Source organism: Manis pentadactyla, chromosome 6 (assembly GCF_030020395.1).
Source record: "Manis pentadactyla isolate mManPen7 chromosome 6, mManPen7.hap1, whole genome shotgun sequence".
Taxonomy (NCBI): Eukaryota; Metazoa; Chordata; class Mammalia; order Pholidota; family Manidae; genus Manis; species Manis pentadactyla.
Genome location: NC_080024.1, coordinates 32,808,644 through 32,834,427, shown reverse-complemented (window position 1 = coordinate 32,834,427; position 25,784 = coordinate 32,808,644). Strand labels below are relative to the sequence as shown.

The 25,784-nt window shown below is 40.7% G+C and overlaps 2 protein-coding genes across 39 annotated transcripts in view; one reads left to right on the top strand and one right to left on the bottom strand.

Annotated features, from left to right (window-relative positions):
• RAPH1 (Ras association (RalGDS/AF-6) and pleckstrin homology domains 1) overlaps positions 1–25,784 on the bottom strand; it is a 113,294-nt gene that overhangs the window by 2,577 nt on the left and 84,933 nt on the right. For 6 of the 8 annotated variants that reach the window (XM_036928012.2, XM_036928011.2, XM_036928014.2 and 3 more), the window contains one exon: positions 18,176–25,726. In XM_036928012.2, coding sequence (XP_036783907.2) covers positions 23,735–25,726 — 1,992 coding nt within the window. In that variant the 3' untranslated portion in view covers positions 18,176–23,734. Of the gene's footprint in view, positions 1–1,391; positions 1,471–3,254; positions 3,329–4,737; positions 4,903–18,175; positions 25,727–25,784 lie in introns of those variants that run through there. The other 2 variants (XR_005033159.2, XM_036928020.2) reach the window with 2 other exon arrangements.
• The window catches only part of ABI2 (abl interactor 2), a 163,373-nt gene that overhangs the window by 99,190 nt on the left and 38,399 nt on the right, over positions 1–25,784 (top strand). For 12 of the 31 annotated variants that reach the window (XM_036928029.2, XM_036928037.2, XM_036928031.2 and 9 more), the window contains 3 exons: positions 2,134–2,220; positions 5,836–6,009; positions 13,304–13,725. In XM_036928029.2, the coding sequence (XP_036783924.1) occupies positions 2,134–2,220; positions 5,836–6,009; positions 13,304–13,479 (437 nt within the window). In that variant the 3' untranslated portion in view covers positions 13,480–13,725. Of the gene's footprint in view, positions 1–2,133; positions 2,221–5,835; positions 6,010–13,303; positions 13,726–25,784 lie in introns of those variants that run through there. The other 19 variants (XM_036928038.2, XM_036928040.2, XM_036928027.2 and 16 more) reach the window with 4 other exon arrangements.

The following is a 25,784-nucleotide window of genomic DNA, read 5'->3' as shown; positions in this document are numbered from 1 at the left end:
ATACAGGGTGTTGTGAACAGATCGGCAATTGTTCTGAGCCTCTGGGAGTGGGAGACAGACACTCAGCTTAAGATTTACCACAAAAGAGTGTGACTTGAGGGAAAAACCTAAACAAAAGTTATCTTTTAAAGAAAGGTACCAGTTTCTGGGGTTATACTGCTCTGTCCCTTAAGTCTAGATATTCTTTGGGATTATCTGCCTAGCTGTTGTCTGTGCAGTATAGATGCTTCCCCTGCACTTACCCACCACACAGCTATTCTTTCTCTCCTGATAGTACTAGTTCTGTACCTTTTGTTTTTTTCTCACAAACTCAACCCAGACTTTCCATTTGCCTGCAATGTGTATGGTTAAGTCACTTTCGTATATATTAGTTATCATATCATGATCTCTCCCTGGCTCTTCTATTCACCAGCCTCTTTCTTCTCTGTAGTAGGTTAATGTGGCTAATGGCAACTTCACCTTCATAGTTATGAAGGCTAAAAATCCAAGAAACATCTTCAGCTGTTGCTTTTCTTCAAATGCTAGCTAAATCCTTAGATACCAAGTACTCTTTTTCCATACTGTTAGTAAGTTCTCTCCTTTCTACTGTCTTGATCTTTTTGTGCCAGGTCCTAGGTCAGGCTTTCTGTGTACACTGTCTTTTTAGTCTTTGCAACCACTCTGTAAAGTAGGTTGCACTATGTTTTTCATATAACATTTATGGATTAGGCTCAAAGAGGTTAATCTGCTGTTTCAACAGCAAGGAAATGGTGAATTCAGGTTGGTGCTGGGTGACTTCAAAGTCCAATCTTTGTACACTAAGGACTCTTTCAGCTAACATGTAAGTCCTTCCCTTTTTCATAATCTACCCACTCACTTTTCTAGTTTTTGTACTTTCTCTCTGGGGTATCTCGCTAGCCATATGGAAGCATTTCCCATCTTGTGAACTAGTCATGCTATTTATACATCTAAGCCTTTGCCCTCCCTTGGTTCTCAGCTTGTCTTTCTCAATCCTTGTCTGCTTGTCAGACTCGTTTTCTTCTCGAGTATTGACCAAGTACTTGCTCAGAGATCATTTGTGTGTGGCCTTTCTCACTTGCGCCCACCCTGCCCTGTGCCCCCTCTTCCCTTATCACCATCACACCAACCTCCTCTACCACACCACCACCACCTCCTCCAGGGAATTGCTCCAAGTATTGCTGGGTTATGGTTATTATTTTCTCTTCTCTTCTTAACTAGAATGTGATTCGAGGGCAGTGATTTATTCATCTATTTAGTTTTATTCATTGTAACTATAATTTGGAGCTAATAAAGGACGCTCTCTTTTTATAAGAAGATTAAAATCATATGTTATACCCATTCTGAAGGAAACTAACTGTAGAATGAATCCTGGCCAATCATTTGGCACATACCTGCTTCTTTGTATATTTAACATCCATGAAGTATTTGTTGCTAGGCACTGTACCAGGTGTTTGACAAAGAGGGAAAGACCTTGGGGAGGAAAGGAGAATCATTTGAATGAGGCCAGCATTTTTCTGTAGGGTCAAGGGGAAAATGTTCCTGCTGGAGCAGATGGTATGAATTGGGATTCTGAAAACTTATAATGACACAGACCTGACTCTCAGAGAATGGTTTTGATATTGGTCTCCTAGCAGAGTGCTTGCCACTTAGGAGGAAGTCAGTAAGTACTTGTTTAAATTATGAGTGAAGAACCGATTAATTTGCCTGTTAATGAAGTAATAAAAGGATAAATTTAGAATGTCGGGGTGTAATGTTTGTTCTTTTGAATTGATGAACATTTAAACTTATAACCTTCAAGGTAAAATTCAGAAAACCAAATTATTCTTGGTAATTTGAAAAAGTTATTTCTTAGAGAAGACATGTTGATATGACAAGACATTTTGCAATTATATGTTAGAATAGATTTGTATATGATAAATGCTTCCTGCTGTAAATTTTTAAAACTTCCTTAAAACTCCCCTAATACTTTGTTTCATATGTTATTGAATTATCCCTCAAAAGAGGATCACTAAGATAGCTTATAAAATGTCTGTGCACAGTGCTTCCCGTCCTTATATGCTTGTTTTATCGTCCTTCCCTTTGAGTGGAACGTGCCCTCACCCCTTGTCCCCTGCACCTCTTTTGTTTTTGCAGTATCTCTGGCTCCTCCTCCTCCCTCCATCCTACAGGTAACTCCTCAGTTACCTTTAATGGGATTTGTGGCCAGAGTCCAAGAAAATAGTAAGTTTGTGTCTTCTTTATGCTGGAGATCAGATTATAGGCATAAAATGTCATTTGTATATGATTGGCTGCACAGTCATTCACTTGCTGATACTTCACATATTTGAATATTATGAACAAGTCACTCTGAGAGTAGCTAGGGCGGATGATAAAATAAGAAGAAGTTCCCTTTCAGACAATTTAAAATCTGGTAGTGAAGATAAAAACAGATATAAAATAAGACACATATAAGAAAAGAAAGATTATATCTGACTGAAGAGATGTTCTTTAGCCACCAGGTATTGCATCTTTTTCTCCGATTGCTCAGACCATGGTAGTCTAGTTTCCTGTCACTGGAGTTTTAGGGTTTTGTGGCTGGCCTGAGACTCTCCGTTGAGCCCTACGATTCCAGGTGTAAAAAGGGCCATGCTGTATTTATGTATTTATTCAGGCTGGCCTGAATTTATGGTGGCCTGTGGTCCGGTGCTCAGCCATGCAGGACCAGATAACTAATCTTACCAGTTGAGTTTTCTCCTAGGGAAGCATTGGGGAAACTCAGGAGACTGATGTCTATAAAACAGAAGGGCTGTATCAACATTCAGTGAGGCTGGTTACAGAGACCAGTGAACATGATCTGTGTGGTAGAATTCTCTTGTGAGCAGTCTGCTTGAGGAGCCACATCACAGTCCTAAGTGTGTATGACGGACATGGAACCTGACTAGGGGACTCACACTAATGACAGGTTTAATGCCACCAGGCTGGAGTAGCCCGGTGTATGCATCTCATAACAGGGATGGCCTCTCCAGTGGAATAGAAATATTTACACTCTTTTGCTTAGGGTTCCTGCTCCTTTGGGAATGGGCACTGCCACTACTTGAGAATGTAAGCTCTATGAGAGCAGGAGTTTTGCTTTTATTTGTTCACTGGCTGTTTCCCCAGCACTTAGAAAGGCATTGGAGAAAGGCAATGGGACGCACAGCATTGTAGATACTTTCAGTCACTCCTTTTCTGTGCTTCCAGAGTAATTACGCCCACCTTTCTTTGTGGTATTTTACCTGGTAATAATCCAGTCTTAATGGCTGAGGGCTCATGGTCTCTTTCAGGTGCCTTTGCACCTCCATTTGCTAATCTGTGAAAAGAGTTGATTTTACTTCTGTTTATTGGAAGGTATCCCATGAGCACCTCCAGTGCTTACCACAGTGTGATTACCTTTTGGTATAGTCTTTTTTCATTTCGTTCCATAGTTATATATATTTCTCACCTACGAACTTTATAAAAATAAGAAACTTTGTGAGGTGAGCTGTGGCTGATTTTACAGATATAGCAGGATTTATACATTCAAATGAATGTTGTCCTCTTCAAAGCATTCACCTTAGAAAGATACATACCTGTCTTTTGGAATTACCTTCATAGCTTTCAAGTACATTATTTTGAAGATACTCTGTGGTAACAGACACTGGGTTAAGTTTGCTATTGAAGAAGTCTGGCATTTTTTGGAGCTCTAAGTAGTGCAGCTGTGGTCCTGATATTTGTCTTAAAATCCTTCTGTCACTCCCCAAGTCTCTGTGGATAGAGCTCAGAGTGTTGCCAGGCCCTTCTGGCTTAGTCCTCTTCTGTTTCTTCATGCCATGCCTCTTTTTACTGAATTTCAGTCAGTTCTTTGTAGGGTTCCTGCTTCCGTACCTGTGTATCTGTTTTTGTTTCGTCTTTGCATCTGACACTAAATATCCACCCTGATCCCATCCTCTCCTCTGGCCATTAACTCTTACTCACCCTTCAGGTTTTAGGAAGCCTTTCCTGACTCACGTAAGAGGTTTGGTCTGCTGCCTTGTTTCCCGTAATGACTTACAGCACTTACTGTGCTTACTTATAAATGAAAGTTTAGTTGTCCACGTCTCCGTGACTTTTGCCCACTGCTCTGTTGCCTGCACTGAGCATAGTAGCTAGCCGTAGGAGGCTTTCAGCTGATGTTTGCTGAATGAGTAATAATGAAACGTGACTTTAAAGTTACTGAATTGTACTCATACCATAGTAGTGTAGTTTTTAAGATAACAGGCATTGGAGTTCAAATTCCTGCTCATCCTCTTACTTGCTGTAAAACCACTTAATGTTGGAAAGCCAGTTTCCACGTCCAAAAAATGAACATTAAAAACACCACCTCCCAAGGTAAAGATTAAATGAAATACCATAGTGCAAAGTGCTAGCTGAGTAATTGGAACATTTTAAGTAAAGAAATGGTAGCTTATGTTAGTCTTTAAACCAACTCTGAGGCCATTAGAAGAAAAGGTAAAAATGAGCAATGGCAGCATCTTGAGTAATTTTCTAGTGTAATTTCTCAAGGTGATAGTTTTGAAAGACAAAGTTCTTTGGATCTGTGTTTTTGTGCAATTGTTTAAAGTCAATCTCTTTATCTTATAAATGCAAATAAGATATACTGTTGATTCTTCCCCAACTATATGTAATTTGTTATAAATTATATGCTAAAAGCATATATCTATGTCTTTTATTTAAAAATCCCATTAGGGCTAAAATACTTACTTTTAATGAGTAAGGTTTTCAGATGCATGAGGTAGATAAAGTGGTAAGTACAGAGGGTCACAGCAGGTGGAAGAAGGCGGGGGGGAGGGCAGTTATGGTGTTGATGCGGCTCATGCTCACCAGGCAGGGGCAGTCTTCCAAAATCCATGTGATTCCATCAGTAGGCTTAGATCAAAAACAGAAAATAAACAGGATTGCTTGGAGAATTTCACAGAAACAGTACCTTATAAATAAGCATGAGTGCTCATTAAAATTGGGCAGCTGTTAAATGCAGCTTTATTCAGTTAATTTTGTTGAGCTGTGCTAAGTATGTATCTAGCATTTTGAAAGCTTTGAGTCCTCTGAATTTGGAGATAATCTTTCTGACACTACTGTATGCTGATACCTGAGCTGTGGAAACAGATCTCTGTAAGAGACATTTAAAATATTTTAAGTCATTCTCAATGTTTAGCCTTAAGAAATTCTGGATTGTAATGTTAGTCTGTATTAGTTGAAGTTCTGTGTGTGTGTATGTGTGTGTGTGCACATACATACACACATAAAAAATAATGAACATCTTCATGAATCAAGTTACCCACAGTAATTTGTGACTTCTGCCCCACTAATTGGTAAAGTGGTATTTTTTAAAAATTCATTTTTTTAGGTTATTATCAAATTAAAACTACTAAGCAAATTACTAAAGTTAGACTGTTCAGTGGACTCATTCTAGTTTATTACAAATTAAATATGGTGAAATGTCCAAATTATATAGTTCTGCTAACCACACTTCCTTGGATATAATGTAAAGCCACATTGTATTGTACTTACCTCCTTCTTTGAAAAAGGAGATTATGTATTGGTTCCAGAGGCTCAGTTAATAATAATTATTTCGGCTACACTTTATTCAACATCCATCAGCACCAACCCAAAAGAAGGAGAAAATTGTGCTTGGATATTTGGGACATTATACTTGGTGGGGAGACTGCTCCTACCCACTCATTTTTTGAAAGATTATTATTTTCAAGTCTAGGTTTATATTCCATGAACATAGAAGCTTAGATAGAAAATATTGAACTTAGCATAATGTGTAGTTTTGCTATCAGCTTGATGCATTCTTAGTTTCAGATACCCCCCCTCCTCCACCCCCCACGGAGGAACCTGTCTTTGATGAATCCCCGCCCCCACCTCCGCCCCCAGAAGACTATGAAGAGGAGGAAGCAGCTGTGGTTGAGTATAGTGACCCTTATGCTGAAGAGGACCCACCCTGGGCTCCAAGGTCTTACTTGGAAAAGGGTAAGTTTCAGAGGGATGTCTGCGGTGGGTGGGAGAAACCTCTGTGTAGAAGTGGAATTTACTGGTACTGAAGAGAATCTTATTTATTTTTCATTGATAAGTAAAGTTTTGCTTATATAACCTGTGTGTTCTTACTAATTTATGATTTTGGTTCATGATTTTGAAAGTCATGCTAGTGAAATTCTATGGCTATTTGATTTTTTATTGATGGTTATATATTTATTGTGCCTATTGAGCATGCTTTTTATGAATGGTTTCTAAAAGACAAAAATTTAAAAAGACAGGGTTTTTCTGGAATGCCTCAGGAAGAGGATGATTTTTCCAAATAGTTATCCTGACTCTACCCCCATGCTTTAAAGCATTCTTTTGTGATATCTTATATCAGATACTTCAGAAGTATCTCCATATGAAACTTTCTTCCAGAGAATAGTGGTTTCTCAGTTTCTTTTGCAAAGTAGTATTGGACATTTCTTTTAGTGAAGTTTCTCTGGATATATTAGCTAACCTTGACATTGTACTGTTGGGACATAAATCTCATTAAGCTTCCAAATCTCATCAAGACTAAGCAGCTCAGAAAAAAAAAAATGTGTGCTATCTTGAAAGAAATTTTCTGCTAAGGAAATCAAAGCTGCTAACTCACTGGGTTTCAAAACTAACCACACTTTAGAATCTCCTAGGGAGCTCGTATTAACAAATATTGTATTTCCACTTCTGACCAAGATACAGGTAGTAATCAGATTTACCCACCCTCCTAAAATAGAAATGAATCCAGAAAAAAATATTAAAAGTAATGGTTTCAGACATTGGAGGACTTTGATCTCTGAGAGAAGGAACTCAGACAAGGATGAGCCTTTGATTGTCCTAGCTTGCTACCCAGAGGCAGTTTCCAGGCCACAGTGCAAGGCAGTGGAACTGAAACAGAGCTCGGAGGTCTCACTGTGTAGAGAGGATAGAGGTCAGAGTTTTGGGAGGCCATGGAGAAGAGGAAGGCTACACAAAGACAGAGGACAGAGGTCTGGAGATCTGCAGAAGGGCCCCCTCGAGTCTTGGAGGACTGGTCTGTACATGCCTGTGAAGAAACTGCCTGTGCTTGGAGAAAGAATGAGAAGAAAGTAGGCAGAAAAATTCTTGGAAATAACACACCTGGAGATAGCTCATATTCCTAAACCAGCCAGAGTAGAAAGACTTTGTAATACACAAGGCACTGAGAGAGACCTCGAAAGTGTGTCCCTTTAGTAGGGGGCCAAATTAGCCCTAGACTAATGGTTGTTCTAGACTGCTTCAGCAGCACTTAAATGTAAACCTTGAAAATGTCCACCTGATTTCAAGTAACTTAATTGAACTCCAAGACAAAATCCAACACTGTTCAAAGGAGTTAACAAAATCCAGTGCACCTAAAAGTAAGATTCAGTGTCCAGCATACAGCATTTAATAAAAAATTACAAGGCATGTATAAAATCAGAAAAATATAACCAAAAGAAAAGTCAGTCAATAGAAACAGACTGAGAAATGGCCCAAATGATGGAACCAGACAAGGGTGCTTTAAAGTGCCACATATGTCCAAGAAGGTAAAGGAAAACATGGACATGAGAGAGAAGTAGAATATATATATATATTCTGTATATGGTGATACTTCAGAAGATCAGCAACTTTGACAACATGACAATAGAAATTATCCAAAATGAGGCGTGGAGAAAAACCAAAAACAGAGCAACAGACACTAGGGACAATACCAAATAATCATCTTTTACAGACGGTATGACTGTTGAACATCCTGAGGAATCTATAGAAAAGCTGGTAGAACTAAAAAGCAAGCTTAGAAAGATTGTAGGTTACAAAGTCAGTATGCGAAATTAATGGGGTTTTCATATATGAGCAACGAACAATTGGAGATTGAAATTTACAAAACAATACCTTTTGTAATAACATAAATATGAAATGCTTAGGGATAAAGTTAAGATATATGCTAGGGTAGAAACTAAAACATTCACAAAAATTAATAAAGACCTTAAATAAATTGATAGCTATATTATGGTCTTTGATAATTGTTAAAAGACCAGTTTTCCTCAAATTGATCTATAAATGGAATACAATCCCAATAAAAATTTTAGTAGTTATTCTTATATAAATTGACAAGGGGATTCTAACAGTTATGTGGAAATGCAAAGACCTAGTATATAGTCAAGACAGTTTTGAAAAGAAGACTAATATTAATGTTGGAGGATGTAAACTACCTGATTTTAGAGTCCTAGTGTAAAGTACAGTATTCAGGACAGTGTGGTGCTGTTGTAAATGTAGAAATATAAATCAGTGGAATAGAATATAGAATCCAGATAAAGATCCACACATATTGTTTGATCAAGGTGCCAAGGTAATTCAAAGGGGAAAGGATAGTGTTTTCAAGAAATACTGCTGAAACAGTTGGATATCCATATCTAGAACATGAACTTCTACCCTTACCTCACCATACACAAAAATGAATGTATTTTAGACCTGAACATGAAACCTAAACTATAAAACTTATGGAGGAAAACATAGTAGAAAATCTTTGTGTAGTGAGGTTAGGAAAGGATTTTTGTAGAGATCACATAAAAACATGAAGCTTAAAAGAGAAAATTGAGAAATTCACTTTCATTGAATTTTTCTTCTTCAAAGATGCTGTAAAGAAAATGACAAAGCAAGCCTATACTGAGAATATTTGCAAAAACAACTCAGTTTAAGGAGACAAATAATTTACAGAAAAAACGTTTGAACACACTTCAGAAAATAGATACATTAATTGCAAATAAGCTTCTGGAAAGATGCTCAACATCATTAGTCATTAGGGAAATGCAAATTAAAACCATAGTGAACCAAACTAAGTACCACCGTGCACCAGCTGGAATGGCTACGATTAAAAACACTGACAATGCCAAGTGTTGGATAAAGTGTGGTGGAATTGGAGCTCTTATGCATTGCTGGTAAGAATGTAGATGTTTCAGCCACTTTGGGAAACATACAGTTTCTTAGAAATTAGATGTACACCTCCCAGCTGAAGGCAGTCCCTTCTTTGCATTTATTTAAGAGGAATGAATTTGTATGTTCACACAAAGACTTGAACTTGATGTTTATAGCTGCTTCCTTCATAATTGCCAAAACTTGGAAATAACCCAAATGTCTTACAGCTGGTGAGTAGATAAACTGATTGTGGGAAAGTCACCCATATTCAATGGAACACTGCTCAGCAACTAGAAGGAACAAACTACCAATATAAGCAGCTATAGGGATGAATTTCAAGCATTATACTAACAAAAGAATTCAGACACAGAAGACTCATAATTCCATAGAAGACTATGATTCCATCTAAAAGGAATCTAGATCAGTTTCCAGGGCCCAGTACAGGAAGGTATAGTTGTCTAAACTCTTGGAACTCTATATTAACTGGTCTGGTGTGTTTGTGTCTAAATGTCTAAATAACACCTTAACAGAATTGTTTTTAAGGAGAAAAAAGTGAGCCTATGGTACTACACTAGGATGTGGTCTTGGCCATTGACATACTTTACAAACTCCCTAGCTGACTTGCCCACTGTCCTAAAGGGATGACAGTTTTAAGCTTTGAAAAACCAGCTCAGTTATTCCTTAAGAGAAAAAGCACAATGGAAAGTTTCGCTTCCTAAAAATGTACTCTTCAGTGAATGTGTTGAAAATCTGGGGAGTTTTGTAAGAGAGGAAAGTAAGTTTGTTTTTAGTTCAAGTAATGCTTTAAAATTTAGAAGAACATGCCTGAGATGTTCCCTAAGATGTTTTTCGAAGTTTGGTTTCTCTAAGTTAAATCTATTCAAACATGAAGAGTAAATAAACTCTTCTTTATCCTTTCTAGCAAAACAAAAGCAAAATAACTGTGTTCAGCTTATGATTGCTTTTTTGTTGTGCATAATGTTAAGGCTTTTGCCTAATGACTCATTTTGCTACTAAGACCTTAGAATCTGGTTCTCAATCCTGCCTATTATTAGTCACCTAGGGAACATTTGGTATGGCTGACCCTTCAGACTTACTAAATCAGAATCTGTGTGGGACCCAGGCATCAGAATTTTTTAAATTCCTCAGATAATTCCAAGGTTGAGAACCACTGCAGTAGGAGAACATTTATCTTCACCCTTGATTACTGCCTATACTAGCCAGGTGAGGGTGACTGTGTGTGTCAGTGTCTTGATTTAATTTGGATAGAGAACAGATATTTTCATGTGTTTATTATGTGCCTGGTATAACGCAAGACCTATTACATCTGTAAGGCAATTAATCTCCCCATTTTACAAACCAGGAAATTGAAGTTCAAAAATAATTTATGTTATAGACTATATAACAAAATGTTAAGTGTTACAGAAAAGACAGTGTATCATAATGATTATAATGATAATAGAATAAGCTAACATTTATATAGACTGTTTACCTTATACAAGGCCCTGGGCTGTGTATTATATGTTTAATGTAACAATGTTTTGAGGTGTTAACACTTACTATTCCCATAATACAGTTGAGTAAAAAGCAGCTTAGAAAGTTTGTTCTGTAAACCAAGTGGTACCTGGGATTTGAAATAGGTGGTGTAACTCCAGAACCTTAACCATGGTCCTAAAGCTTGAGCTCTGGCAGACCTGGGATTGAGGCTTGGTTATTCCTATTACTGATTAATTCTTCCTGGCACACTTGACTTACTTGTCAGTGCCCATTTTATGTCCCTTCCTTCTACCAAGCCACCTATTCTTGTGTCCTGCCTGCTCAATGACATAACTTCTTGGTAGAACTAAAAAACAACATGTGATAATTTATAACATTTCTGTGATTGCAAAACTGACAATCTCCTGTCATTTTGCTCTTCCTGTCTCTGAAAATCAGCATGGATGCTCTATTTATGATTATTAAAAAATGAATAGTGCCATCAGTTCTTGGGGATTCCAGAAAGCTTTTTAGAGGACATGACATTTGTGATGTGCCTTGAATGATGAGTAGGATTTTCTCAGGCAAAGAGGAGAGAGAAAGGACCATGCAGGCCGAGGGAACCCTGAGTGAAAGCACGTGGCTGTTTGAGGCCTGGTGAGTGTGTCTGTCCATGAGAACATGGGGTTGGAGGGAGACTGGATGGGATATGAGTGCAGGAAGCGTTGTCAGTTCTAACTGGGGGTGGGAGGCCTTGAGTACCAGGCGGAAGCATTTGCTTTTCTTTTTCTTTTTTTAAAAATCTGATGGTAGAAATTGTAGATTTTTAGCAGGTTAGTGATAAGTTCCCATGAACTTATATTTTAACTTGCTTAATTTTTTTCCTAAGGTACCTGATAATAGTGTAGAGTGCATTAGAAAGGAAGAAAGGGAGGAGTTGGGAAGACCAGGTTGGATGCCTTTCTAAGGAAGAGATGAGAGTCTCAACTGAGGCAGTGGTGTAAAAATCTTGTTCACGTGAATAAGTAGATGCAAATGGGAGTATTTTTCATCTGGCCCTGTCATTCAATTTTTTAAAACTTATTTGGAATTACTTGTCAAAAGTCAAATAATATTCTATCTTCAGAAATCATGTTTTATAATGTGTCAGCTAAGATACCTCCATTATAAAATTTCTTAAATTTTGTTAAAAGCAAAGGAATGGGAGCAACTTGGAAAAAGCTTGAGTTGGTCAGTGGAGTAATTCTGTTTCTTAACACCACACCTAGTATTCTGAATTCTCCCTTTGACATCCAGAAGTGTTTTGTACTTCAAGGTGACAGTCTACCACTGTACATCTGTTAAGTAGGAAAAGGATAAACAGGAAATGAGAATTTTTTTGACTGATGCCTGACTAAAGGGATCTCAAGCAGATCAGTATTACAAAGCAGAGTTTGAAAACTGAGAATCTAGGAGTCCCTGTAAAATCATCTAGTCATTCATACTGTTTAGAAAATTTCTGGTGATTATGTGGATTCCAGCTTAAAGGCTGGTACACTGACCAGGGCGGTGACTGTGATGGTGGAGAATGTGTTCGGATTTGAGAGATTCAGGAGGTAGAATTAACAGGACTTGGGGATATTCTCCCCTGAATTACTTTTCAGTTGTTGATTTTTTCATTTTTATAAGCATCAAGAATATTGTCAATTAAAAAAAAAGCTAAAAAAATTAAGTTGATTAGAAATACTAAATATACGACATCTTGTGTTCTTACATTTGCAGTTAAACTTGTATGTCATTTAATTATATTTGTGTTTAGTTGTCTGGTTCTGTTTTGAGAAATACACACTAAACTCTCCTAGGCTTCTCTAAAGGATTTTCTGACATCCTTGGTAGATCACCGTCATGGCAAATATTCAGAGTTTCAGAAAATCATTTAATCATTTTTTAGTAAAGCAGGCCAGGAACACAAAATAACTAGGTCAGGTTGCACTCTATCAAGGTAAAGCCTCCATTATAGTTTTTGTCTCTTATTTATTTATGTGAGGATTAAGGTTGCATGAGAAACCAACAAAGTCAGTATGTGCTTCTCAGAATGACAGATAGATGGAGCTAATGAGTGAAGTCCTGAGTGGTGTAATAAAGGTATAGAGGATATCTTATAAAAAAGATAGTTCCCCAAGTAGATTGGAGCAAGTTATAGGGTATCCCAATTTAACTAAACTGCTGAGGTAGATATAACACTTAGGAAACAGTGATTGTCCCAGATATCATTGAAAGTTACCAAGTTACTTAAGCATTGAAAATCATGAAACTTACAGGTATCTTAGTTTTTAAACACTCGTTTGTTACTGTGGATATGCTGAGTTGGTGGCATATCCAGCATGCGTTTTGGAAGTGTCTAGATTCCCATGATTCACACCTATGACTGTGGGAGTCCAACTACTCTTCTAGCCTGTGACCAGGTACAGGCTCTAGAAGGTGTGAGAAGTGGCCCGTAAATCCACTGGTCCCTTTGTCTCATTTCCTCACTTGGCATCTCACAGCGCATATCACTAGTATAATCCTTTTTACATAATATGTTGCTTCAACATAAGCTCAGCTGGAGAAATAGCCTCCTTTCCTGATTCTGAGATTCTCTCTCTCTCTCTTCAGTGACGTATTTTTTTCTCATAGGCTGTTGAAACAAGTTTGACTAAAGGTTATTTTTGGCCGTTTATACTGTTTTGACCCTGGTTTTCTTAAGATGGGATTCATTGTGCAGGACTAGGTATTATAAAAGAAAGGTTTTTTGGTCTGAAAGTCTCTGTGTTCGAAGTGTTGCAGTTGGGAAAGGTGGGTATGTGGTTCTGTCTTTCTAGAAATGTCATTCTTTTTCACATCCTGTTTCTTTCCCCTCTAGTTGTTGCAATTTATGATTATACAAAAGACAAGGAAGATGAGCTGTCCTTTCAGGAAGGAGCCATTATTTATGTCATCAAGAAGAATGACGATGGTTGGTATGAGGGCGTTATGAATGGAGTGACTGGGCTCTTCCCAGGGAATTATGTTGAGTCGATCATGCATTATTCTGAGTAAAGCTCAGCAGGGCTGTTTCCCTCACGGGGATAGTCAGGTCTTCCCAGATTATCAAAGGCCCTGTGGATTCCCTTCCAGGGAAACTAATGAAGGATACAAATGACAAAAACTACTTATGTTTTTTTAATTTACCCCCACATATAAAAACAAAAAAGCAAGCTGAGTCTGAACACATGGATCTTTCTGCCATCATTTGTGCTATATTGAGCTGTTTGGATTGAAATAAAGTGGCCATTTCTGAGTATGTCAGAGGTATGACAGCATAATCCCATAAAACATCTGGTTAAGACTGATTCAGGAAAAGATCTGGGATCTTTCTCAGGAATACTGTGCACCCTTGAGATTTCTCCTGCAGAATTGGGTGGTCTCTGGTGCCTGTGCTAAAGGGTCAGCCTTGTGGCCTAGCTTCACATTTTTTTTCCCACTTGTATGAGAAGGTAACCAATATTTAAATACCATACTTAACCATTTTTATAATTTCAGATGGCTTATTTCTTCTTTAGCACTGTTAAGTTCTGCATTCCCTCAGCACTTGAGTGTACCAAGCTGACTTGCATCCCTTCATGTTTCTCAGTTTGTAGATGAGGAGGGTGATGGAACGAGTCTCCAAACATCCTGAGGGTGGTTAACAATTGCTAGTTTGACTTTAATGTGCTCCTGCTGCATGCGATCGCCTTGCTGCTAATGGCCAGTGTGCCTGGGTGTGTGAGGTGTGGTGAGTGGCTCAGGTGCTCTGATGCTGAGGTAGGCAATGTGAAGCTAGATACGAGGTTCCCGGGGTTCTGGAGAGTTAGCTGTAGACGTGTTCTGCTCAGGTGGCATCCTCAGCTGATGCATTAGGCACAGTTTTGAGGAGCAGGATCTTGGAGACATCAGACCAACTCTTTTCTTTCACTATGTAGAAGAATATTAATCTTTATTTCAAAATAGCAGTTATTTTCAAGTCTCCTGACAGTCACTGGGAATAAAAGTCTTGCTACTGGGCTGTTGGAACATTGTTAATGGCCAGTGTTGTTAGCTATTGCTGAGTTGTTTTACTCACTTAATTCTAGAAAAGGTAAATAAATACTCTCTTTTTGTGTAATTGGCCTTTGAAGTAGCTGCTCTTAGAATCTGAATGTTACGTCTCAGACTAAGAATAGCAGGATAAGTCATATTATAAAGCCACATACTTACCTTTACATGCATAAAAATTAATATAACTTTGAGAGAAACAATGATAAAGTAATTTTTTCCCCATTTGGACAATTACAGCTTCCAATTTAGTGGAGTTTGTAAGGCAGATGGCTTTAATCACCACTTCTGTAATCAGTATAAGAGAACTGAAAAAATTCAGGCAGGCTTGCTGCTCAGCAGGTGAATACTGTGGTGGTCAGCCTGTTCGTGGGCCCAGAGCTGTTGCGGGTTCCCAGCACCATTGATTGGGCCAGAAGAGAGCTTTGCCAGGTAAATTCCCTGTGTTGGGTGAAAAGGGAGAGGTAATAGCTGCCTATATTTCAAATGTAGGCCTTGAACATGACTGACAGTGCAGACAGAACTTGATTTGAAAAATGAACGAATGTAGTTGTGTGTGAGGGAATTATGGTGTAGACAGAGGTTAATATTCCACTTGTGAATCTCATCTTAGCACAAATCTTCATCACTGTTTGACTGACATTCAGAGATTCCCTTGACTTCTTTTGTTTTAAAATTGCAGGTTTTCCCCTCACATGTTGCAAGTTAGCTGTTTTGCTTTGAGATTTCTCCGACACTTTGAGCTTAGCTTTCATTAACTTGCCCCCAAGGTGCTTCCCACACCGTGCTCTGTTGGGTCATCTGGGCATCCTTTAGTCGGTTTTCCTTCAAAGGCATGGCGCTGAATGTCCTCTGAGCCTTTAGCTTCATTATGGACCCAACCAAGACTATACTTGGGTAGGCTAAACTCTTCTTGGTGTTGGTGTATAGCTGGGAAAACTGCTTTGAAATGAAAAGTTCCAATTATTTATTTAAATAGCTTAGTGCATTAATAAGGCAGAGGGTATTTTGAAACCCAACAAACAATTCCCACAACTTACATGTCCAGAAGCAGAGAAGACAACCACGCAAAAAGTTGGTGGTTGGTCAGCCTTCCTGTTGAAGCCCTGCCAGACTGGGGAGTGCAGAAGACACTGGTGATTCCTTCATACTGAAGATGTGCCACAGGGTGTCCGTGGATCAGCCAATTTTTTTCTACATTATTTAGTTCTAATGTGTGTGTAGGGTTTTTTTTGTTTTAAAAACAACATGTGTTGGATTTTCTGCATATTTAAAATTTTTGTACAGTTTTGAATTCTACATATTGTCTTGGAAGGACACAATGTAATGATGGGCCAGGCCTACAGTAATTGGAGACTTTTAATGTATGTAATATTTCATAGGTTGCATGCTATTAATTGTCTGTGAGGATAGTATTTGTTTTCTTGTAAGTTTCCCCCATTTATCTTTTTATAAATTACAAGATAGTTGGTAGTAGGAATTCCAAGTGAATGCAGAAACCTTATCTGCTACATAATAATTGTGGCAAAGATGGTCCATGTCTAAAATTAATTTATCAGGATAGGGGGAATCTAATGAGCAAGGGGAATTTTTTTTCCTATTACTGTTTGAAAGGCCATGGGAATATGAATGAAAATCCACCTTCTTACTGTCATTGACCTTATGGCCAGGGCAATAAAATGACAACCAAGAGTGTCATTGTGTCAAAATCGAGACCTGAGAGATTCAGCGTGCTGTGTTTGGACTAGGTAATGGATCTTTTAAGATGTCTTGAGTTCAGTATTTTCCATCTTTTGGCTGCTTGCTTTCTGTCCCCCTCAGGGCACCTGCTATTCCCATCTTAGGGCTGGCCAGGGCTGTGTTCCAAGCCACTAGTTGAGACATTTTCATCCCTCCCTTTCTTTACCCCTCCTGTGGCTGTTTATTATCCGGCTAGAGTGTTTTATGCGGCTTTACAGTGATGTCTGTAATATAGCTGTGCTCCTTAGTGCACTCACATTGATTACTTAAGATTTTTCTGTTTGAGAGGGATCAAAAATGGTGTCTGCTTTTATCCTTTTGTGCTAATTTTCTTTTAGCAGGTGACCTTTCTGCATTAAGAACTGTTCTTTTGCTATCTTTTCTCCTCTGTGGAGAGAGCATGGTATGTCATGAAGGCCGCCTTTCCCTTTGGAAAGGGTTAGATGGAGGGATTGGCAGCTGACTGCCAAGTCTCAAAAAGAATGGGGATCTGAATCACTTCCCGTCCGTTCATGTCTGCATTGCTTTGACCAGGAACTCCTGATTGGTGTTAAGGTGATGATTTTCCACACACGATTTACTTAGAGTCATAGAATTTTAGACCTTAGTAAGATTTTAGAAATTTTCATTCATGTTGCTGAAGAGGTTAGATGTTTCATTTCAGACAACAGCTTGTTAGTAACAGCAGAGTTCCTGACTAAATGCCTGATGTTCTTTGTGTAACTGTCTTAATTGAATGTGCTGTTTCTTTGAAAATGAAGAACTCGATGTCTTCAGGAAGATACTTGAGAAGATATGCTATGTTTTGATATACCATAGGAGTGTTCAAACTGCTTAAAGGAGTGTATTAAGTACAACCTTCGTTAGTGAAAATAATAATTATAACCCTTTTAAAACTACACTCAGTACTACATAGCAAACATATTTCAGCACTGGTAGGCATAGGAACAGCCTTATTTGAGAGAGCCTCTAAAACAGGCATTGAGCTCTTTACCTGAAGTTTAGTTTATGGAGATTTTTGTTCCTATTTCTTAAGAATTTTGAGCTTCTCAAAAAAAAGAAAAAAGACAGGGCCTAGCTGTGTATAAAATATCCTTGCTAAATATCTTGTTTTGTAAAAAAAAAAAAAAGCTTATTTTCACATTAAAATGGAAACGTCTTTTGCAACTTCAGAATTCTATGTAAAAGCAGTTTTTATCATATTTTGTGTCCATGCTTCCTTTTTCTTAACAAAATGGTTTACGAAAAAGAATGTAAACAATTTGTGATCTGGCCAGTTGTACTTTTAAGCTCCCAAAGGGCGGGTTGGTGATATGAGTAAAAGTCATGCAGGAAAACTTCAGGGAGCCGAGCCATCTGTTGCCAGTAATGTTTCTTGTGTGTGCCATTAAACCACCTCCAGATGAGTGAGGGGACATTCACTTTTTAATTTTGAAACTGTATTTGGAATTAATTGTTGCTGTGTTCTAAGAACTTGACCTAAATAAAACCCTACAAAGTATATCCAAGTTTCTTGTGAACCTCTTAAGTGTGTTGGAGAGAATCCTTCCCTATTGCTTTAAACTATTAGTTTTTATTAAAAACTTTTTAAGTGTTTTGAGCTTTTCTCCCCCAGTAATTTTCCATCCCCATTTTTGCTCTAAGTGAACTTGAGGTTCTGATATCTTTCTCCCAGACACGTGTAACTCTTCTAACATAAAAAAGGGAGCTATTTTTTTTTGCCCTGGTTCGGTAAGTGATAAAGTGATTTGCAAATACTTTAGAATACACTTGTCATAGTAGTCCAGTTGTGATGCCCAAGCTCCCCATTCTTTAACCTTTAATCACATCAGTTGTAGTTTATGCACCTGCACACGTGTCATCGCGCAGCTTGTTTTGTGTGCCCCAATATCAAAACAAAACAGGTTCTTCAGGCCAGTCCACAAACAGTCAAGTCCCCATGTTTAAATGAAATCTGTGTATTCTTTTTATTAAGGTCTGGGTAAGCTGACATAATGAAAACATGTAACTGAAAAACAAATTCACACTGACTGTATGACTACTGTCCTAAGCCATTACAATAGTTTGCTGACAGTAACTGGCAAGAATAACTTGGAAAATAACTTAATCCAGCAGTAGAACAAAAACATCAGCAGTAGTACTGAATCTCTCTCTCATATATATCTATATATATCGGTCTGTACAGTCAGGGAGCAAGGCACATAATGAAATGAGGGCATACATTAAAGCAGAGAAGAGAGCAGCAAAGCTGAAAGAAAAATTGCAACTTCATCTTTACCAAGCTGTACATAATCACTTGAATAATGTCCTCTATTGGGTACTTAATGATGCGGGTCCCTTCTGCCTTTTCATGCTTTAAAAAACTATATTCCTACATTTTATTTATGGCAAAGCTGCCACAGCCTAGATGTCAGCATAAGCCTTGACTCCATTTTTTAAAGAAAGGGAAGAGAGGAAGCAATCCCAGTTAAATATAATGTGCAATTTTCCTTTTAAAGCAGTAAACAGTGTTTTTACATTTAACACAAGCTAATGATATTTTAAATAACATATCCATAAGAGGAGTTCACTAGTGGCTGATAAAATTAAGCAAAATCACTCGAAACATTCCAGTTAATGCTTATTTTCTAGGAGGGATTATTTACAAGCAGTAGAGAAAAAAATATAGGATATGGCAATCATGAAAAATGGCAGTTTTTGGTATTAGGTCACAATAAACTTAACAAACAATGGACAGTTTCCAAATGCGAAGATTTTTTTTTCTTTAAGTGCTGCATGTCTAAGAAAAAAGAGGTTGAGGCTTCAACAATTATGAGCTTGGGTTTAATAGCCATCCTTAACCAACCTGTTCACTTCTGAACTTTAGTCATCCTTTAAGTAAGTAGCACTCACCACCCTGACTCGACTCACTCCTCTAAATGTCTTTGGTAGAAAGTGGCCAGACCCCATTTAGGTAGATGAAATCATCTCCTGTGAGACAGTCACTTTTTCTCTTTCTGTGCAAACCAGAAACACTCAAGTTCTCTCTCATTAGCACCTCAAAGATTGCTTGTTGGGTTTGTGTTTTTAATGCTAGTCCTCTAAAAGAGCAAGGCACTGGGGATTATAGCAGACACCATCTTCTCCTCTAAATGGGTTAGTCCTTCAACATCAGAGAGCAAACCAGTTGTTAGATTTTTTCTTCAAGTTTTTATCAAGTATATTTTGCTTATTTTTATTTTACAGCTAAATTTCAGATTTCTTTTACATATATATGCCTTTCAAGGATACAGTAAGAACTAAGCATTTGTTTGAAGGATAAGACTGGTAAAGTTGTACAAATGTTCTTCTGTTTAAATTTTTAAAGGAAAACAATTTGAAAAGATAGGATATTTAATTCTATATTTATGTGGATCGAATCTCAGCTTTGTAAGGGGTCACATATTCCTACAGGGTTAGGGTAACCTGCTTTATATGAATGACAGAAAGTATATAAAAATTCAAAGTGCCACAAGTTCTTGGAACTTAAGGTGATTTTTAGAAATAGACATTCTTTCATCAAGTGTTTAAATCCACATTATTATACCTATTTCAGGCCAGTTATTATACCTCTACATGTTTAATTGGTCTAAACTTGAATAAAATCTGTGAGATTGCATCAGTTTTAAGGTATATGAAAAAGTAAGGTAATAAAGTATAAAAGTAGGAAAAGGTTTTTTTTACTTATTTACAATCACCTTGTATCTGTAACATAAAATTGTTCTTAGCTGAGGAAAAAAAAGTGACAAAGGGTTCTGTTGGTGGTCTGCTAGTCAAACCAATCCATACCATTACCTGAAAATTTTTTCAGGCTAATTTATAACCTTACAGCCTTGACACACGCTTATTAGCAGTTTTGATCTTAGAGTTGTCACTGTACTGGAATTATTCATGATCCCCCAGTTTTGTTTAAACTTTCTTGAAGTCTGCATCGCTTTCAGTGGCCAGTAAACTACACAGAGGGGACTTCTAAGCCTGTTCACAGCCTGTAGCAGAATATGCATTGGTTGGCAGGAGCACCTTGATTTGAGGGGACTGTAAAATACCATCATGTCTACATTACTTATTTAAAATTCTCGTGTAATCATTTCCTGTAACTTAAGAGCCATTGAGCGGTCTTATTTTAAAGAGTTCTCATTTTTAAGAGTTTCTCATTTAAAGAGTTCTCATAAGTTAAAAAAGATTAAGTTTATAGTTAAGCAGGTATCTATGAAAGCCTTAAGAATAGTTACTTTTCCCAGGTGAGAATTACAGCAGCTAAGAAAAGTAAGTATATTTATCTGAGTAGTAAAAGCCAAGCTGTTCAATTTCAATACAGAATAGTCTAACATTTATATTATTACCTGTAAACCTGGTGTAAGTTGTTTTGTTAACAGAGGATAGGCTCTGTTGTCTTCAGAATTAGTGCCTAAACTTGAAGCATAGTGGATCCAATTTCGAAAGTATCTACAGTAAAAGTTAAGGGCATCACTAGTTAAGCAAGTCACTAGCTCTAATGGGCGCCTGTTCACACTGCCCTCATGGGAGGAGCCCGTGGATGCTGCTCAGAACAGTACAGCCAAGTCAGCTGTCCAGATTCTTTCTCTGACCTGAAGAAGCTGTGCTGGGTTAGAGCTGTGGGGCAGAAGGCAGTGAAAGAAGGCACAGTGCCAGTGTCATCTGGCAGTAGGTGTTTTCCATGAACACACCAGAGAAAAAAGATCTACACAAGTAACAGCGAAGTCTCAGAAAAAGGAAAAAAAAAAACCCCACAAAACTACGTCCCAACAAAAGTCCAAATTAAGAAAATTAAAAAACCCACTAGAAAATAAAACACTAGAAATAAAAAATAGAAATATAATTTTTGTATTCAGTTTCACACATAACAAAGGAAAAGTTGATTAATAGCCTTTCTATCTTTGGAGAAATGTAAAGGGAAACAGCCTGTTTCAGGCAAGACACTGGACTGGGGTAAAAATGACAAGTTCTCCTCTGGCTGGCCCTGCTCTTTTTGGTGTGTCCCTAGTGTTCTAAAGAATGCTCTTTCAGGAAGAGGACGCACTAGAAGCATCAGTTCAGGGTGGCTCTCATTAGGAGCGACACAGTAAGTCCCAGGAAATACCCCACTTAACAAAGATGGCACCTTAGGGCTCAAACTATGGGTAAAGGAAGTCTGAGGACACATTATTTTTTCCCTCAAGGAAAGTTCATGTTTTCCACCTTCATATAAAACACCACCACCACCACCACAAAAAAAAACTCTAGTGATGAATATTTATGTCATTGGATTCACATTCTTAGTAATTCTTTACCCCACAAATAAGGGTGATTCTTAGACCGTAAGGCTGCAGGCAGAGGATTATGGGAAATAACTTCACTGTAGTCACAGCGGAGCGTTCACAATCTGTACTCGAATGTTACCCAAATTGCTGTGCATGCTTAAACTAATGATGGCAATTGTGTTAAAGGTCACTTCATAAGCATAACAATATCAAGCACAGGGAACTGAGAACAATTGAAAAGATACAGAAGTATCTTTTAAAGAAGCCAGGGCTTTAAAAAAAAAGTGCACGACACATATTCTTATTGCTCTTTAACCAAAGGAAAATACTGAACACTATCCTGGATGTGTGTGACAGTGAACAGTGCCACTTCCTCTCGATGCAGTACTTGGACAGGTTATAGGGATAGCTTGTGTACAGTACAACTTGATCATTCTTGAATTATTTACTCTCTTTACCCCATTGTATTAGCATCACATTTTCCTGATAGGGCAGTGTCAAATATTTTTGCAGTTTGCACTGATAATCATTCACCACAGGTAGGGGCTTTCACTACAAGGTGTGCTCATTTATCACTGCTGGGATGGCTGATTTTTATTCTCTTAAGAGCAGCTCTGAGACTGCATTTTATTTTCAATGGTCAATGTATCCTAAATTGATGAGACAGGGCCCATTTCTCTCACATACCAAGGAAAATTCATAGGAAACAAAGCATGAGAAGTGTGTGAAGCGCACAGGGACAGTGCACTATTAGGGCGACACTCCGGTGCTACCCAATCGCATGTGCATAGTGTGTGACGTCACTTCTGTCCCTGGACTACCCCGCTCCATCGGGACACCTGATACCTGGACAGACCTCCACAGCCAGGCCACCACAAAGCAAGGATCCTAGCGCGTGCGCTCCCGTAGCTATGGATGAAACTGACGAAAGCAGCATTTCTTATTTTTCCCTCTCTCTGTGATAGTCCCATATGTAAATAAATTCTTTGTATTACACATTACAATCCATTTACAGCCTGATTATCGCACCTGCACAGGTGCCAGTTCTGTTCTCTGACCACCCATCCTCCTAGAGAGCAACGCACAAGCAAGACACTTTCAGAAGGTGATTTTGTAATGATGCACTGTACCGGACATGATGTGTGTATTTGATAACAGCAACTGCCTATAGATACCAAGTAGCAACATCTACCTAAAGCAAACACTGTAAGAAGATAACTGGTCACCTAAACACATACTGGGGCAGAGCATTCCAGGGGGATTGTATTGGATATTTTCTTACAATCAAAAAGCATGGACCATGAAGCTGAACTTGATAAAGCTTCACAAAGCTCGTGAAAAGCGTTCCAGCAGAACAGAAAGAACCATCCACGAGTATAGTACAAATCCATGTATTGTGGCAAAGAGCTTACCTGCGACAACACATTCTAAGTGCAAGTGGCCGCGGTGGCGGCAGTGCAACCAGAATGGTTTAGTTACACCAGGTGCTTTACTCCCTGTGCACAACCACGTGCAGAGCGTGGCTGCCAAATTTCCCCAGGCTGCACGATGTGCCCCTGTGATGAGGAGAGGGAGAGGTGTTCCTGATTTGAAGTGCCCGGTTAACGGATGGTCATGAAGTGCGGGTCAAGGAGTTCTAACTTCAGCCAACTGGGGAAAAGTACAAACACAAAAACCCCATAGATACGACACCAAACATTCTGGTTGTCTTCTCAAACTGAGAAACAGCACATTATACATCAATTCCTTATTATATAATACACAACATGCACAGAGGGGCCGCACACGGGACACTTAGAAAATACCTTCTAAGTTAAGTCATTAGAAGTTTTTGGTCCAACCCACATAATAGAAATCATAGGGACAGGACACACATCCCCTTCCATGCCTCTTCCACCAGAAAGACACAAAACCATTTTCAGTTTAGGAGAGAAAAGGAATAAATAGAGTCACTCTCAGCCATATATATATATGTGTGTGTATATATATACATATATATATGTATATATATACACACACACACACATATGCACATAGATATATGTATACATATATATACATACACTATATAGCTCTGTGTGTACATACACGCACGCACACCTATCTTGGGCACTACCTGAATAACAACATACTAGGAGGCTCTGAACACCTGAATTCCAGACCATCAGGTGAGCTGATTGTAGCACTGATACAGAGACCAGGAAACAGCAGTTCTGTGGTAGCTACCAGTCTCTCGAGAGCTTGGTGCTCTGGTCTCTCTTGGGGGGAGCAGGTGGGGGTCCTCTCCGCAATGTCGCATAGCCTGATATGTGACTGCCTCCGTAACCAGCTTTCTGTTGGTCGGAAAGCAGTTCGGGGGGCGGCGGGGGCAGGGCCATGTCGTCCATGGTGGCCGTGGGCTCTGCCCTGGGCGCGCGTGAGGAGCAGAGCGAGCCGTGCCGGGTCACGGACTTGCGCTGCAGCGTCCGGTTGAGGTCAGCTAGGAACCCGGGACGGACGCTGAGGCTGGGTTTGGGAGAGGTGGGCACTTGAGGCACTGCTGGCGCCGCCGCCGGCTGCTCGGGGATCTCTGCTTGAGTGAGGCGGGTGCTGTCATTCCGTTTGGGCCGTGTGGGCGGGGGCGCCTTCCTCCCTGCCGTCCTGGACCACGGCTGGGGTTGCGGGTTAACGACTGCCACTTTGGGAGAGGTGTTGCCCGAGAATACGGCAGGGATCTCCACGGGGGGCAGTGGGAGCTCTGTTTCCGGCGGAGGGGGTGGGAAGTCGGAATCTGATGGAGGAGAGGGAAATTCCAGCACGGAGTCCTTGCCGGGCCCGCTGGGAAGGGGCGCCTTTGCGGGCTCACAGCCTGGCTGGAGCACTCCGGGAAGGTTAACTCCAGAAAGACTGAGTTTTCCAGGCTTGGGGGGCGCTGCGGGAGGCGGTGCGGTCTCTTTGCTGGGAGACCCGGAGGGTTCTGCTGGCGCGGCAAACTTGCTGACTAGACTGTCTACTGAGGGTCTCTTGGGCTCAGGGTGCTCTGCGCAAGCGCTGGACTTAATGCTGGAGTTCCGCTGCGGGGTCGGGGGAGGTTTCTTCCCCCCGGGGCTGGACGTCTTGACGCTCTTCTTGCCCGGAGAAGCACTTCTGTCGGGGCCAGGCGAGGCCGTGGGTGTCGCTGGCGGCGGTGGCGGGGCTGGGGCTGGAGGGGGAGGAGGCGGCGGGAACACCAGGCAGCTCTCAGGGGGGGGCGGAGGGAAGTCCGGGGAGGGGGCGGGGATGGAGCTGGGCTGCCACTTGGGCTTAGCCTTTACAGCAGGTGGGGACTGCGGGGCCGCGCTGGCTGAGGGGGCCTTCGGGGGCGGCGACTCCCCCGGCGGAGGGGTTGGAGGCGGGGGAAACTGGCTGGCCAGCTGCCTCACGACCGAGGGCCCCGGGGACAGCGGCGAGGGAGGCGGTTTCACACAGAAGCTCTGCTGCTTGGGCAGTGTCGGCGGGGGGACCGGCCCGGGAGGGGCGGCGGGAGAGGGCGGGATGTGCGAAGCAGGAACCGCCGGCTGCTTCTTGGCTGCGGGGGCTGGAGGCGGGGGTGTCGGGGTCACCGCTTGTGTCACCAAGGGCGGCACAGTCTTGGCGCTGGTCGGCGGGGGTACGGTCACAAGGGGCTTTGGGGGCGCTTGGGGAGGGGGCGGCGTGGGAGCAGGTGGCGGGGGCGTGGGGGGCACCGGCGGGGTACCGTGCTGGACATGATGGATCTTTAGCGGCGGGGCTGGGGGGCTGAAGGGCGGGAGGCCCGGGCCGCAGGGCGCGGGCTTCAGCTGGGCCATAGCGGAGCCGGGGGTGGGGGGCGGCGGTGGGGGCGGGGGTGGGGGCACAGCGCCACTGGGGGGCACCGGTATCTGAGGTTTGCCCGGCTGTGGGGTGGAGAGAGACTGCAGCGCGGAGGGGGGCGGAGGCTTGAACAGAGGCCCCGAATGCTGAGAAGCGTTCTGCAGCCTGGTTATAGTGCTGTACTTGACGAACATGGAGGCCGCGGAGCCTGCGGACGGGGCGGCCTGGCTGGGCAAGGGGGGCGGCGGTGGGGGGGGCGGCGGCGGCGGCGGCGGCGGGGGAGGGGGCGGGGGTGGCAGGGGGGGCGAAGGCTGCGAGGCGGAGTAGGGGCTGACCAGCTTAGGCTGTGGGGACACGGGGGGCATAAGTGAAGTGTAGGGCCGATTCGTTGACTCCATCCTGGCCTAAAAGGGGTACAAAGGGGGGTGGGAGAAAAACACAACAAACAAAACAGTTACAGAG